This window comes from Eleginops maclovinus, chromosome 18 (genome assembly GCF_036324505.1).
Source record: "Eleginops maclovinus isolate JMC-PN-2008 ecotype Puerto Natales chromosome 18, JC_Emac_rtc_rv5, whole genome shotgun sequence".
NCBI lineage: Eukaryota > Metazoa > Chordata > Actinopteri > Perciformes > Eleginopidae > Eleginops > Eleginops maclovinus.
In genome coordinates, this window is record NC_086366.1 from 10,078,249 (window position 1) to 10,095,599 (window position 17,351).

General features: G+C 40.5%; 1 protein-coding gene across 1 annotated transcript in view; it reads left to right on the forward strand.

Moving 5' to 3' along the window:
* Nucleotides 1-17,351, forward strand: part of dync2h1 (dynein cytoplasmic 2 heavy chain 1) — a 105,417-nt gene that overhangs the window by 59,560 nt on the left and 28,506 nt on the right. The window contains 7 exon segments of the mRNA XM_063907500.1: nucleotides 4,127-4,192; nucleotides 4,300-4,350; nucleotides 4,428-4,481; nucleotides 4,704-4,835; nucleotides 6,650-6,722; nucleotides 15,149-15,309; nucleotides 16,719-16,844. Of these exon segments, the coding sequence (XP_063763570.1) occupies nucleotides 4,127-4,192; nucleotides 4,300-4,350; nucleotides 4,428-4,481; nucleotides 4,704-4,835; nucleotides 6,650-6,722; nucleotides 15,149-15,309; nucleotides 16,719-16,844 (663 nt within the window).

Genomic DNA, 17,351 nt, shown 5'->3' on the forward strand with positions numbered 1-17,351 from the left:
TTAATATGATTATAGGTAGCGGCCATAAGTGATACGCCGCTACTACAGTAAGGACAATCCTCTGTGAATTCGCTCTGAGAGTAGTAAAGCATTAAGACACGTCGCTGTATGTGTTTTATGTGGATGTCTTTGTGTAAGCCATTGCAGGAATAAGCATTCAGGAGGTTTCCTGTGTGTCAGAGACTGTGAAGGCGTCTCTTGGTACAGGCAGCATGTGCCAAAGGGTGACATATTCCAGGTTGTACTGGTTCCTGTCCTGTCAAAGTGTCACTATGACAGCAGTTCACACAAACTCACCCCAACTTTTATCCTCATTGCACTCTGTTGGCTCTCTCTCTCTCTCTCTCTCTCTCTCTCTCTCTCTCTCTCTCTCTCTCTCTCTCTCTCTCTCTCTCTCTCTCTCTCTCTCTCTCTCTCTCTCTCTCTCTCTCTCTCTCACACACACACACACACACAGAACACTGTGCCACTCTTTGTTAGATCAGTCATTTCACATGGCTCGGCTCTCTCTCGGATCAACTGCACCCACTGTCACTTCAGTTGATGGAGTTGATCTTGGCAGCCTGATATATATCATGCAGACATCAACAAACCGAGCAGAAGGTCAGAGAGAGGGCACGGTGGTAAAAATGTGTAATCCAAATGCAATCTGAAGCTATTCAAGCTGGTTCTGCACCTGTTCGTAAAGCACACAATGAAACATTAGCTAACCAGCAGAGATGTGCTAAGAAGATTTTGAAGATGAGAAGATCGACTTAAAAGGATTTATAAAACTCAACAAACTAGCATCATAGACCTAGAGGCCTACCGTGGAAAAGAATGAACCTATTATTTATTTAACAGTTGTAATAGCAACATTTCCTTTGAGTTTGGTTGTTAATATTTTCACCCTTTATTATAATTATGAAGGTTTTCTTACAATCATTCTTTTATATTTTACTGTCCACATGTTTGCTTTTATTTTATAGGGTTTCAGATTGCATTGGTTTGCTTAGTCTTGTGTCTTATTTTTCCGAGAGGAATCTTTCCTGTTAAAATGTCTCAACATGTGATCTGAGGGGAATTTATTGTTGCACTTTGAGCTGCACATGCTGTCTGAAAAGTGCTATATAAATAAAGCTTTATTGTTGTTATTATTATTATTAGAAATAGTTAAGAATACTATTTGTTTGAGGACCAAGAGTTGGTCTTAAATAGACCAGGAAGCTTCTCTGTAAAGTATAACAATATTTATTTACGTAATGGCAAGCTCTGCTACCAAGGAAACACAGCTGCGGTACCACAGCGTGGAGAAAAGGCTTCGATCTTCTGTTCACGTCACACATTTCTACTCTCACTTCCTTCCGGTCTCGTCTTCTCTCATTGGTTGGCGGTGGGGGCTATTGGCCCCTTGTTGTCACATGGGCCAGAGCTATATTAGTATCTATATAAGTCTGACATGGGCATATCCCCATCTCTTATTTAGTCTTCTTCCATTGGCCGATGTCGAAGGAGGCGAGTCCAGGGCACGTTCTGCTCGCCCTCTTAGGAAGTTACTGTTGTCATCTGTTGGCGTAGTCATGACGCTTCCCCTTATGATATTTTATTATACAATTCTTCTGAGATTTATTGGTTATCTAATACGTAATAGTATTATTGCAGCGTCAATGAGTGAGGGTTAGAGGCGGTGTGTTTGGTCCACGCGTCATTCTCCCTCCATTCATATATACGATATTAGCTACATGCTAACTGAGGCCAAAGACAATAACATCCAGTGCGCCCGGAAGAACAAATTCTGGTCCGTTTGGAAACAGTGAATTATGTGATTTAATTTTCCGTTTCAATATATAGATTGATTATTCTCCCCAAATAATTATTTTTTGTTTAACAATTCTCTTACAGTGAAAGTCTTAGACCTTTATCACCGTGAAACAGAGACTGTAAATTGAAAACACATCGAGCTGATCTCAACAATTGCTGCGAGGGAAAAGAAAACACCACCAAATCACTAAACCCTATGTGTGCAGGAGACTGAAATCCATCATATTTCTTTGAAAAGCAAGATATTGTATGTGATGGCCTGTGGGTGTGGGTGTTAATGTGACACTACCTGACCCGTGTGCCCTGCTGGCTTCTTGTGCAAACAGCTTGACACAGGAATATTGTGGGTCATAGGATTTGCTGTACATTGATCCCACATGGCTTGGTTATGAATAGAAACGTAGGCTGAACACAGGAGGCACAAAATTGGATTGCATTGTCGAATTGCACTATTGCACTATTCCTCAAGTGTAGCAAGTATTCTGGCTAACAGTACTTAGCTTAACACACACTCTCAGGTGGGTGGAAAAGACCACTGGGAGTCCAAATCGCTGGTTTATTAGATGCAGGTGTCTTTTACATGCAGTCTCCGTGGCTAACAGGATTTAATTTGGTCAAAATAATGCTGTATTTAAGGAACTGCTCATTAGGCGCATCTGAAAGATTATAGCCCCTGTGGTCTGCAGAAGAGGTTAAGCTACCATCTCTCTTATGAAACTTTTTTTCCAGCAGCAATGCCCACATCTGGTAGTAGTAATAGCAGCTAATGTAAATAGCCAATCTGATTAGATCATCACAGTCATTTGACTTAATGCCACTTAACAAAACCCCATTGAGAGGTATTACTAAATTGCACACTATGTCTAATTTGGTTGTCCTCGCCATCCAGTTAAGTGCATAACATTAGATCCACATGAATAAACATGACCAGCACCGAAGCAGTGTGAATGCATTTCAATGTGAATATTATTAGTTGCACAGCCTGTTATTACCATCAGTGAGTAGGTATGGTATCATTGTTTAAAGTTAAAGATGTTAGTCAGGTTGAATATGTACTGTAGCTGTATAGAGACAGAGGACAATATTTCAATGCGTTTTTGGGCCACTCAGCAGAGGTGGAATTAAAAGTGCCTGTATTTACATGTTTTACTTTGAGGTGTTGTGTAATTTCTGTATAACAGTCAAGAAAACGTAATGTAGTTACTGTAAAACCTGATTTACATACATGTTTATTTTCTACTTCCGATCCTATACATGTATTAGTCTTTATTTCTGTCTTTTTTACGTTCCATTTCATTTGGCTGACGCTTTTAACCAAAGCGACTTGCAATAAGTGGAAAAAACATAGAGAATCAAACTCCGGTCAACAAGGACAGTGCAGATATATTCACTTCAAGCCAGTCATACCATTGTAAGTACTGGTAAAAAAATGCACAAGGCCGAAGCTCACTCTTAAATGTGCTTTTTTTTCTGTTGCAAGAATTTAATTGCCAAGGTACAATCGAAACAGATGCATTTTCAGTTTGGAAGACATGCAGAGTTTCTGCTGTTCTGAGATAAAATTAGGAGCCCATTCCACCATTTATGAGCAAGGATATCAAACAGGCGTGTTTTTGACGGGTACCTGGGTCCCGCTCACAGAGATGGAGTGGCAAGCCGATTGGCTGACGCCTAGCAAAGTGCACGTGATGGATTGTGCAGTTCCGGGCTTGGATGTAGCAAGAGGCTGATGATCCCTTCACAGCGCGGTAGGCCAGGCCTTTTCATTTGTCCTCAAAATAGTTAACGGCACACATAAGGTGTGTGAAGGAAACTGTGGCTTTATAGGTGTGTTTAAAGGTGTGTGTATATGTGCCGTCTTTATTTGAACTCACTGATGTCTTGCTTTTTCTATTTTCTTTCTTCTAAAATAACTGATAGCATTTTATATTCTCGGTCTCTGCAATTCTTTTTCTCTTTGTGGGTGGGATATGTATCTTGATTTGTTGCTGTTTCTTGTCTTCCTCAAACTCCACCAGTGGATGACAAAAGAAAGATCCACAGAGAGAGAGAGAGTGTGTGTGTGCGTGTGATGATGATACAACAGCCTGTGTCGTTTTTGAAATCCCTGGGATGTTTTGTCAGTGTGTAGAAAGCCGTTACAAGCCCCTTGGTTAAGATGACTGAGCTGCATATCATGCAATGGGAATATGAGTGCCCCCGGCCTGGAAGAGCTGCTAACATTTTGTGCTCTACCAAGACTTCTGTATTTGTTGTGCACAGCATGTTCTCATACGTGACATATTCCATCCATGTTTCAACATTGTATTTTTTTTCTCTTTTCAAGGCTGACCAGTTGATGTTTGCTATGCACTTTGTGAAAGGCATGTACCCTGAACTCTTCCAGGAGAGTGTAAGTATCTTTGAAGAATTAGCATATTTAGGCTTTCAAAAATTCAGTGACAAATTAAATAAACCTATTTTGGACCTGCTAAAATGTTACACTACCCTTTGCTGCAGGAATGGGATGTCTTGACTGGATCCATTGTAGGAGAAATGTTTAAGAAAGAGGTAAGAGAGCAGCTTTCTTTTCCGGGAAAACACAGCGCAATTTCTGTAGTTCACTTACACCTCTTCTGTCTCTGTAGGAGTTCCCTTCTTGGATTGATCAGGAGAGACAAGGAGCAGTGGCCATTTTTAAAGTAAATACGTTGATATTCCGACAGATTCTTACAATATGTACAATTTTACCCCATCAGTTGCAATCTGTGATAACAACTTAATGATATACAATTAATTTGACATTTCCTACAACCAGTGGAGGTAAGAAATAATAGCTTTATGTGACTCAAAGGCAATGCCAGTTAAGCGGTTCTATTGCCCTGTCTTTCCCCCTTTTAACTTCTACCATCCCTCCTTTACAGACTACATTCCCGGCCCTCTACCAGTCCCTGTGTTTGAGTGACTCAGACCTTTGGCTGTCCTTCTCGCAGAGCTCGCAGTGTGAGCAGGAAATCCCATCCTCCATTGCCAAGAAGATTACTTCCTTCCAGCAGGTCAGCTATCAATCAAAAAACAGTCATTTCATCAGCCAAATGGTTATCATAATTTACAGAGTATATCAAAAGTATACACACCACTTTTATGTGTTTGTTACTTCTGCCAGGAAAGTTATGTTATAATCTCAGTTTATGTTATTGTTCCTGTGTCAGTCAGCAGATTTTAGTCTGCTGTAAAGTTAGCACTTGGGTCATGGAAGAACTGATTAAGCTTAAGTGCAGATAGCGCTGCCATTTATAAAACACATTTAATGATGAAGCATAAATTGTGAGGCATATTGTAGCAACAAAAAAAAGTTCCTCTCAGTTTGTTGTTTCAAGATGGAATCCTTCAGTGTAGGCCAACCCCATTTCAGTCCACGACAACTCATGTGATGCTTGATATGTTCATTAGAAGAAGTATATAGTTTGAGGTTGGAGTCTAGGCTTGGGCTTCATCAATCCACAGATTTACATAGAACATTGAGTGATGATTAGATAACTATCCTACAGCTAGAAGCTGGGGTGGTGGTGGGGTAGGCGAGCATCAGCAACGTCAATGCAGCTGTAACGGCTAAACAAAGTAATTCAATAGAAAACCTAATTCAAACTGATCTGCCGCTGGTGCACCAGAAAGCAAATCTCACACAGGTAAAATAATGTCCTATATTCAGGCAAGAATATCATTTCGTTCTTTTATTTGGTCGTATTCCAAATTTACAAAAATGAACAAGGTTTCACCGGTGGCCTTTCCTGTCGCTTCTCCTGGTAAAAAAACCGTATGATCACCTGGTACAAATCCCATCATCACCTGTGTCCAATATATACACTAATCACCGGGTGCCCAACAAACCCAGTGTCCAAAACCTCCTTCAAAATAAAAGCATTACTGAAACTAGAGTAACTAGGGTAATAATGATGTATATAATACAAACAAAACAGCTAGAAAATAAATATCGAATGACTAAATCACATAAACCCTTATATAGCTCCAACAGCAGTAGCAGCAGCAGCATTACCAAGGCAGATCTGGCAGCTTAAATAGAGCGACAAGTTTAGGAGAAAGTGTTTGTTTTGATGTAAGAGGGACGAGGCGCGTGATGTGTAAATGTATCATTGGTGCTCGAGTTGACTGCCTCAACTAGATTCCTGCTTTAACACTATTCTTGATTACTATTCCTTCAAAAACTGTTATAATCCATACAGTTTATATACAATGTTATTTCCAATATCCTATTTGTGTGGTCTATATTTCTCCCATTACTGTTATTCATATTTTGCAGAGGAAAAGTTTATCATCCTGCACTAAAACCTGAGATATTTAAACAGTATTTCTCCAAAACACAATCATTATTATTGATTAATGCTTACCGTATTTACAAAATAATACATTTGGAAGATAATGCTGCCTGGGCAGAGGTGACTGCTCTCTAAATTATTCCTAGTTATTACTGTCATAACTGTAATGACAGCCCTTTCAAGTCTTTTGTTTTTTTCACTTTTGAGGGGAAGACGTGATATGAACAGAAATGAAAACAGCTTGCCTGTGCCCTTGAGCACACCCTTCACATGTGGTTTGAGATTGAATAAAGATTGAGGTAATCTCATTTCAAAGCATGAACAAGACAGAAGCCACTTGTCACACCAATTGACTTACTCATTTAGTTTTCAAATTATGCTCTCAAAAGCATAATAAAACGAGCATCCAAACCCGAATGACGCTACTTTTTCTCCATTTAGTTAAGTAAAGTTTGTGTTCCATATGGGTTTGACCTTTAGTGATACTTGTTGTTTCTTTCTTCCTCTTTTCTCTCTGCTCTCTTCTCTGCCAGCTGTTATTGGTTCAGGCAGTCAGACCAGATCGACTGCAGAGTACTATGGCAGCTTTTGCCACCCATGCCCTCGGTAAGTGTTTCATTTAAGGGCTTTCTTATTTCAATGATTTTAATCAATGTGTTTAAGTGGGCTGGAGTTGAGCTCAGTACCGTTGTACTTCCATGGAGCACGATACATATAAAAAGCATTTATTATTCACAACATAATCGTACTACACAGTGGGCACCCAGCCGCTCTGGAAATGGGTCTCATATTCATTGATAATTTAAAAGGTTTCTTTTTGTTTCCTCTTTCACTGTCACTTGCCAAAACCCTAAATATGATTATTACATGGCTTAGGTACAGTGGGGCAAAAAAGTATTTAGTCAGCCACCAATTGTGCAAGTTCTCCCATTTAAAAAGATGAGAGAGGCCTGTAATTTTTATCATAGGTATACCTCAACTATGAGACACAGAATGAGAAAAAAAATCCAGAAAATCACATTGTAGGATTTTTAATGAATTTATTTCAAATTATTGTGGAAAATAAGTATTTGGTCAATAACAAAAGTTCATCTCAACACTTTGTTATATACCCTTTGTTGGCAATGACAGAGGTCAAACGTTTTCTGTAAGTCTTCACAAGGTTTTCACACACTGTTGCTGGTATTTTGGCCCATTCCTCCATGCAGATCTCCTCTAAAGCAGTGATGTTTTGGGGCTGTCGCTGGGCAACACGGACTTTCAACTCCCTCCAAAGATTTTCTATGGGGTTGAGATCTGGAGACTGGCTAGGCCACTCCAGGACCTTGAAATGCTTCTTACGAAGCCACTCCTTCGTTGCCCTGGCGGTGTGTTTGGGATCATTGTCATGCTGAAAGACCCAGCCACGCTTCATCTTCAGTGCCCTTGCTGATGGAAGGAGGTTTTCACTCAAAATCTCACGATACATGGCCCCATTCATTCTTTCCTTTACACGGATCAGTCGTCCTGGTCCCTTTGCAGAAAAACAGCCCCAAAGCATGATGTTTCCACCCCCATGCTTCACAGTAGGCATGGTGTTCTTTGGATGCAACTCTGCATTCTTTCTCCTCCAAACACGACGAGTTGAGTTTTTACCAAAAAGTTCTATTTTGGTTTCATCTGACCATATGACATTCTCCCAATCCTCTTCTGGATCATCCAAATGCCCTCTAGCAAACTTCAGACGGGCCTGGACATGTACTGGCTTAAGCAGGGGGACACGTCTGGAACTGCAGGATTTAAGTCCCTGGCGGCGTAGTGTGTTACTGATGGTAGCCTCTGTTACTTTGGTCCCAGCTCTCTGCAGGTCATTCACTAGGTCCCCCCGTGTGGTTCTGGGATTTTTGCTCACCGTTCTTGTGATCATTTTGACCACACGGGGTGAGATCTTGCATGGAGCCCCAGATCGAGGGAGATTAGCAGTGGTCTTGTATGTCTTCCATTTTCTAATAATTGCTCCCACAGTTGATTTCTTCACACCAAGCTGCTTACCTATTGCAGATTCAGTTTTCCCAGCCTGGTGCAGGTCTACAATTTTGTCTCTGGTCTTCTTTGACAGCTCTTTGGTCTTGGCCATAGTGCAGTTTGGAGTATGACTGTTTGAGGTTGTGGACAGGTGTCTTTTATACTGATAACGAGTTCAGAAAGGTGCCATTAATACAGGTAACGAGTGGAGGACAGAGGAGCCTCTTAAAGAAGAAGTTACAGGTCTGTGAGAGCCAGAAATCTTGCTTGTTTGTAGGTGACCAAATACTTATTTTACCGAGGAATTTACCAATTAATTCATTAAAAATCCTACAATGTGATTTCCTGGATTTTCTTTTCTCATTTTGTCTCTCATAGTTGAGGTATACCTATGATAAAAATAACAGGCCTTTCTCATGTTTTTAAATGGGAGAACTTGCACAATTGGTGGCTGACTAAATACTTTTTTGCCCCACTGTATATAATCGATTCGATTGGTCTTTTCAGAACATGTGACACGTTGTTAATACAGTGGTACAGACCGCTGTCGAGTTCTATAATGACCGTTGCTATGGAGGATCAATAAAGAGAAAAACAAAAAGAGCTTAAGAGACGGAGCGCTGGAGGTCATATAATCACCAGAACCAGACAGACAGGAAGTAAACGCTAACAGGAACATGGTCTGGTCTCTGCAGTGTTTAAGGACTGGTTAGTGGATCAGAAACTGTAAATAGTAGGGATGCACCGATACATCGGTGAGCCATCGCCATCGGCCGATGTTAGCCCTATTTACCACAATCGCCACATCGGTAAAGTAAGGTGACATCACCAATGGCAGTCGCCGATGTTTATTTTTTGCTACGTGACCGGGAGAAGTCGCATTATCGTCGTTATTTTTAAATCTGACAGACAAAATCTTAAATCAGGGCATCATTTTTGAAGGATTAGATCAGTGACAGTGGTTCTGCCGTAACTTTAAAGTCATTCGGAGTGGGGGGGGGGTCTCCGCATCTCTGTGAGGAGCTGCTGCTGCAAGCTGCATGAATTGAATAAGGAGAGTTCGGTTCATTGAACTGACATACCGTGAACCTCAAACACCATTGTTTCCTCCTTCACGGGCAAATCATGAATATGCATATCCCAGCGGTAAAACGGGCGAATTACAACAATCCCTGTGTGTTAGTAACACACGGTAGTCCAGCCCCAATATTTGCATACACCAGCTGCTGGAAACACTAACGGTAACACGTACCACTCCGTAATGTTGCTCTCCAATCTACGACCAACTGGCTGTTCTTAGAATTCATCGGTTCCTCCTCCGATAAAGCCTCAAACATGTAAGGTTGGATGCCAATAGCCTCCATGTTTCATTGCTCACAGTTTCGCGAACTTCACTTATTTCTGTGGGCTCTGAGGCAGCCATGGATTGCGCCTTGTAAACCAGCCAATCAGAGCAGAGCTCATCATAATTATTTAAATGAGCCCCCAAATAAGGCAATTCAGCTTGTTTCATTCTAGGACCAAATCATAGGGTTGTAAATGGGTCTGTGAAACCACATCTGGACATTTTGGTTGGATCAACCAAAGTTATATACCTTCTTTGTAGACATCAGAGAACAATTTAAAATACCAGATAGATGCATTCTATGGCACCTTTAAAAAACGTTGATCAGTGCTGCCGTAAAGTGGTGGTTGTCTCAGTTCCAGCCCTTGGTGCGCAGTCGAGCGGGGTTTTTTTTTTCTTAGCGTAGGAAAAACAATCATTTTTGAGTCAATCAAATAATAAGGACCGCCTCGCTGCACATTATCCCTAACGTATCACATCAATGAATACACACATTTCACCTGGTACACATTTGAAGTGTATTGCAAATGTTGAGACCAACACATAAACTGAAGCTCTGCTTTGTACAAAGGAAAAGGAGTTTGATTAGCTGTTGAAAAATGAGAACAAGTTGACATGTTTGTTCTGTTTAGGTTCAGTAAATATTTGCCCTCCTCAATTAGAGTGCGATTACTCATAATAATGAGTTGTAAACATCCCAAATTACTAGATCCCCCTTTGCCCCTTTTTGATAAACTACTTTGCCTCTGCGTTCATTCTGCTCTATAGGAAGTTGCTTTGTTTTTCAAGTTTCTTCTTCCCTCACACTCAACCCAAATACTACCTTCAAGGTTTATTCTGGAACAATCCACTTCACAATCATGTTTCTATCCCATGTTCCTTTTACTTTATTTGTATTTCATCCCTTCATCCCTGAATGACTGCCACTGTCCTTGAGTAAATGCCACATACATACCCCCCCAACACACACACACACACACACACACACACACACACACACACACACACACACACACACACACACACACACACACACACACACACACACACACACACACACACGTGATGACAGTTTATTGTGCTTAATGAGCCCATTCATTCAGTCCAGATAATCCTAATGGTGTGTTGGATTCTGTCTGCACTATCTGGGCTGCTGCTAATTGATGTCAGGTGAAACTAATATGCAGGTTATAATGTATGGGTACCAAACTCATTTTCAGTTGTGCTGTGAGACAAGCCATGCTAATTGACTTCTGAGGGTTTTAGTTTCCTTGGTTCTTCTCTTGTTGCTGGGGCATTTTGGTTTGTAGCAACAAGAGCATGTACATCCATATGTGCAAAAATATGTCCGCCTTTTTTTCTTTTCTGTTTTGTGTGAGCGTGTTTGGCCAATCTAGTAAATCACTAATGCCAAATTACATTTTCCAGGCAATTTCACTTGCAAGTTAAAAAAAACGAAATAACACATTCCTCAGAACTCTCTACTCTGACTACACAAAGGAAAATTTACCAATTTAAACCACATGGGAGACACCTACAACACACAGCCTCAGGGCATGCTTCTGAAGCTGTCCTTGCCTTTGTCAGTCATTTAAAAAGCCTTACTGGGCATGTTAACCGTAGGGAAATCTATTTGCTTTGGACATCAGCATCTTTTTCATTGATGAATAAACAAGAACTCAAGGCCAAACATTCCCTATTTTAATGAGACCCCCCCCCATTCCTCCAATAGTATTTGACAGTAAGGTAAATCTTTGAGTATATGATCATCAGGTTACCAGTAAGGGAATTCTAATTAAGTGTGTAGGCTTAACAGGAACAATCATTGTTGCCTATGAACAAGACGCTAGCAGCTCTGTTTTCCCTGTTCTTGCAGTTGTATTCTATTGTGAAACATTTTTAATATACACCCCTACTTTTTTGGTTATTTTTGCAGCATTCAACCCCCTGCTATAATTTTCAGCAGCAGCTAGAAGTGTTTTACTGGCACCCCACTTTAAGCTGTTTGTATTCACATGAATCTAAAAATGAATGCCCCACCGTGGCTTAAGCTGCAATTATGAAAAAAATAATAATATATATATTCAGTGACTACTCTAAACAAAGTATGTGGACATCCAAATATTAACACAAAGGCTTTGATCAACCCCAGGTGCATTGTGTCATGAACCAGCACTGAAGCAGTGACAAATGACAGGGGGGGCGCAGGTTAAATGAACACACTACCAATAATGTACCTGCAAACTTTACAAAAGAAATGATCATACACTTCATGTGCTGGTCAGTTTATTCAGTGGAGAACGTGTGTATGGATGTGTGATGTTTTGTGTCAGGGACTTACAATGGACAGCGTAGAACAAACAAAGATGAACCTAAAATGGATGAATGGTGATGCAGTGATGATGTTTTGTTCACACCCAGCTTGTCATATGCTCTATGTTTTTCATAGAGGCAGGTGTCCTGATTATTTTCCTTTAGCAGTACCATTAATGTTCTTTTCTTAATCTTATTCTAAAACACTGCCCCAACGAGGCTTAGGGATACAAGGCTGGTTTGACTTATTCTATGAAAAAATTCATTTAAAAAAGCGTCTCCTTCCTTCCTACTGCCACAACAAGGCCTAAAAGTGTGTTTTTATGACATAAAACTGAGCAGCTAAATAACTCAGCCCTACCATCCAAAGCATTTGCAGTTTATGAAGGCTACATGGCTGTGGCAGCACTCCGAACATCTCTCTCTAGACTACCCTTACCCCCCTCTCTTATGGTGGGCGTATAGGGAGACATCCTTATCGTAAGTCTTAACCACATCAGCCTGCTCCTTTCTAAGCATAGGATCAGTCGCTATAGTCTGAGTTACCTTTGGATGTGTGAGCTTCCCGACCCTATCTCCAAGGATGAGCCAATTCCCCCTACTGAGGAAGCTCATTTTCACCACTTGTACCTGCAATTTCAGTCTTTCGGTCACTACCCTAAGCCCATGGCAATAGGTGAGGGTGGTAAACGAGATTGACTGTTAAATTTAAAATGAACTAAAATGTTTCTGCACCAGCTGTATGATAATTTAGTCATCATTCTATCCACTTTCCTTACTATGACAAAAGAAATAGAAATACAGTCTTGGGATGAAAGTGAGGTACAGTTTAAAAAAACAATTATGAGCTGTTGCTGGACTGAGAGCAGCTTTAGGGTAATCGTAGATGCAGAATAAATACGATTATATGACCTTGGTGCTGCCTGAACTACCAATGAGACCGGGAACAGTTGTGAACATGTCAAGTAGACTTCCCCCATGACACACCCATATTTGAAAATGTGTGTTTATAGGACATTAAGAGAGCACTTTGGTAAAGAGAACAAAGTGTTTGCCAAACAGTGTGGAAGAGAGAAGATAAAGACAGATAGAACGAGAGCACTTTTGAAAGGCAGAATACCTTGGTGCTGTGTTTACTACTGATGGCAAAAAGTGCTATTGACAGAAACTCAGCATCAGCTGTTGTGCAGCTGACACTTAGTGCTAATAATAATACTAGGTGATGGAGGGGCACTCTCCAGCCTAAGTGGGTGCCTATCTGTATTGTAGATCTGTGTCGATGAGGATCAATGACATCCATCTCTCAGTCCATGTGGTGCAAATAAAATACACACCTTTAACGACGATGTTGTGACTTTCTCAGTTCATTCATTCTTGTTTATTCGCAAATCATTTTCTTAAAAGATCTGCACTTTTAAAAAGCTCAAACTTACAGTATTTAGATTAAGCTAACTGCTTACTGACCAGATGAGGCTGTACGAGTTATTGTCAAATATATGAAAAGTAAAACAATCACCGTTCGGAATAACTTTGTCTAAGAGTCTTTGATGTACGTGGGTATATGCACTCCTGAGTGTGGGTGTGGACAGCCGGCGGTCATACCTCTCATATTCTTTTGTGTGCATCTGTGTGCACAGTCAAGCTAATTCCCTGAAAGCACCAGTGTCACTCTTCATGTTCCTTCGTGGGCAGTTGTAATAAAAAAACAAACACACTATCCTGATTAAGAGATAGTCCTCACACTCCTTGAACACCGAGTGAACCCCTTGATGAAGGTGTAGTGTGTACAAGTGTGTGATGTGGGCGAGAGCATGTGTCTGAATGAGAGAGAGACAGATTAGAATGGAGAACAGGAGAGAAGATGATTCTGTGTGTGTGTGTGTGTGTGTGTGTGTGTGTGTGTGTGTGTGTGTGTGTGTGTGTGTGTGTGTGTGTGTGTGTGTGTGTGTGTGTGTTTATGTGTTTTTGGCAGTAAATCAGTATGCTAATGAGGCATGGTCTGTAATCCTCTTACAGCTAATCTCGCTCAATCCCCCCCGTCCAGGCCTGGGCACAGTTCACACACACAGGCATGCCTGGGTGAACACAGCCACACACACACACACACACACACACACACACACACACGCTTGCTCTCTGTACTTTTCAAAATACAAACCTCTTTCAAATATCCACAAAAAAAGCATCTCTCTGAGTTATTTTTCTTATGAATCATAAAGCCAATAAGACATTGTTTTGTTTTTTTACAATTAATCTGCATTGATGCTCATTAAGTCACAGCCATGCAGTGTTTCCTCCTCGAAACAGTGATTGAACCACAGGGAGAATGTAGCACTGTCTTTTTTAGTGGCTCCTCTTGCCCTGATTGTGTTTCATAAAAGCCAAGGTGAACTGTTCTACTCTTAGACAAAGGATGCTGGTCCGCAGCACGAATACTGATTACCCGTGTCAAAGGTGGTGGTGCGCGTCTTTCTGCACGCGCATGTTCTTTGTATGCTCCTTCATACAAGTGATGTGGTCAGATTAGTGTTTTGCTCAAGAGTTGCCATGGTGATGTATATCAAAAGGTCGCTCTGAGATGTTCTCTAGCAAGACCTTTTGTGCGTGCAAGTATGTACACTTCTAGTGGAGCATATTTCATTTGGCAGGAGAAAACTAAAGAATGGTTACTGTGTGTGTGTGTGTGTGTGTGTGTGTGCGTGTGCGCGTGATAAAAATATATCCACTGATGTGTGAATAACGTCATAGAGGATTTTCTAACACTGTGTGAGCCTGTTCCACTGCTTGTGTGTCACTATTAGCCCATATCTGATATATGACTCATAAAATTACAGCAGGATTAGAGCCTAATGCTCAGTGGGAAAACGCACACATGCAGACACACACTCAGGCACACACAGAAAGAGCCTGGCTCCTCGACACCAGGAGGCTGACAAGGTATTCTTCTGCTGTGTGTGATGAATACTGCTGCATACCTAGCACTCAGTATGCACAGCACATCTCCCTCCTAATCTCTCTCGCTCTGTCTCTTCCTCTTGTGCCCTCTGTTTCTTTCTCCATCAACGCCTCTCTTCTTCTCTCTCCTTTTTTTTCATTTCCCCAACCTCCCTTCCCCATCAACCTCCTTTAGTGTACCTTCCTCTGTCATTTTTTTCTGCTTGATTTGCCTAGGGTCTCCTTCATTACCACCTACCCTCCCCAAACGTCCCTTCCGCTGCTCTTTCTCACCTTACTGTATATATGTTCTTCCTGGGGAACCCTCCAATTTCAAGCAGCATAACAACTTTAAATGCAATGTTGAAACACTCTTCACAGATATGTATTGCACGCCCTTCATTCTCCTCTTATCTCCCTTTCCTTGTCTCCACAGGTATGAAAGAGCTCTCCCCCCCTCCTCTGAACCTACGCCGTCTCTACACTGAGACATTAGAATGGGAGCCTGTGTTGATCATCATCTCTCCAGGGGCAGACCCATCCCAGGAGCTCGCAGAACTGGCAGCAGAAACCGTGGGCAGGGAACATTATCACGAGGTATAGTCTATCAGGATAATATGTCAAAAATCATAGTAGGTTAGAAAGCCAATATGATATTTCCAAAAGAATACCCAGATTAGAACTCAACAGTTGTTTGTCTAAATGGGGAAAAGGATGGAACTATTGAGACATAGCTCTCGGTTAAGTTCTTCGAGTTGAGTTAAGTTTTATTAAGTTCTCTGCATAACACATTGTACCCCTTCAAGAGCCATGCCAATGCTTATCAAGATATGTTCCTTTATTACATTTTGAGTTGTATTTCCAAGAATTATTGCTCATCCTTTTTTGTTAAAAGAGAAAAAAAACAATATACAGCTTTGGAAAAAGTTAATAGACCACTCCAAATGTTTCTTAAATCTTTATCTCTACATGTATGGCAGCCATTCCAGTATCTTCCAACACAGAGAAAAATTGACGGTAGTTTATAGAATTCAATAAAAAAAAACATTGAACTCAAAGACGTACCTATAAGTAAAAAAACAACAGAAAATGATAATGCTGAAGTGGTCTCTTAATTTTTTCCTCGGCTGTATGTAAAAATGAACAAACTAAATGTTAATCATTTAGTTTTTGGGAGAAAGGCTGGGATTAAATAAGTGTTAACTTCTTCCCATCCCTTTTCAGATTTGTAATGAGGTAGATCATTTGTTTATATATCATTGTTAAGTTAATATGTTTTTTTAAATCAATTTGATACTGCTTGAGTTTGTACAGTATCATAATTCTCTTCTTTCATTTCATTATTATAATTATAATTGTTTTATTATTATTGTTTCACACGTTCAAAATAAATCAAATCAGATCAATTCAAATCCTTCAGTTTTGAATAATTATGACTAGACCGTTTTATTCACAACCTTTGAAATACATGCTTTTTTTGTCTCTGTTAAATATATTTTGTTCAGTATTCAAACCTTCCTACAATCAACTTCCATCTTGAGGACTTAAATACATTTTACAATGTACCATAGCTAATATCAGTCTTATCCAAGAATATCCAAAAGTCAGTTTAACATATTTTATAATTCAACTACAACCATCTATATTCGCAACTGAACCCATACACAGAGCGGCACTGAGGATGTACATGCCGGGTTCCTCTCACATGGGCGCTGCGTACAGTATAGCATTACTCTTAGTCAAATTGGTTACCTATAAATATAAATCGGATTAATTATGAGTTAGCCGCCTCGATGTGGGAACTCTATTCATAAAAATCTCACTGGGAATTCCGCTTTGCAAATATTTCATCGTTCCACCCACCGAGGAGAGAAATGGTTTCAAATATTGAATCAGATTATCTGCCCCCTAATTTTTGATAAAGTACAATGTAAGAATCACATTTTGCTTCACTCTGCTTGTTTCTCACCCCCTCCTTCCATCCCCAACTGTCTCTGTGTGTCTAGATCTCCATGGGTCAGGGACAGGCTGATGTGGCCCTAGCGACACTCCGAGAATGTTCCCGAAACGGAGAATGGCTTTGCCTGAAAAACCTTCACCTTGTCACTTCGTGGCTACCGCTCCTGGAAAAAGTGAGTGCTCTGTGTCTAAGATTCTGTGTGTGGTAATTAAATTACTCTGGAATATATAACAACATAAATATGTGTAAGAATTGTATCCATTTTTTTTGTAGTGCTATTTGTTTGAGAGTGGTTGTGTATCTCTAAATACACCTGAGATGTATCCTTACTGATCAATTCAAGGAGAGACTGATGAAGTTGACAGTGATACCCCACATGTTTTGTATATATATGGATATGTATGTTTAGGTATGGATGTGTGCCTGTTAACTAAGGCATTGCATAAAGTCGCAGTTTTACATTTACTGTGAAATGATATTGTACAGCTCAAAGTGAGGTGTGCATCAGGAGCCGTGGGTAGGGAAAGACTAACCCAAGAAGATAGACATGTACAGTGTTTCAAATACTTGATGCTGTGATCCAGCAACTATATTCATCACAACTTCTAAAGTGAAACACACACCTCTTCACTTCACCTCAAGGCCACAGTTCCTGGTAGGTACAGTTGGCGTTTAGGGT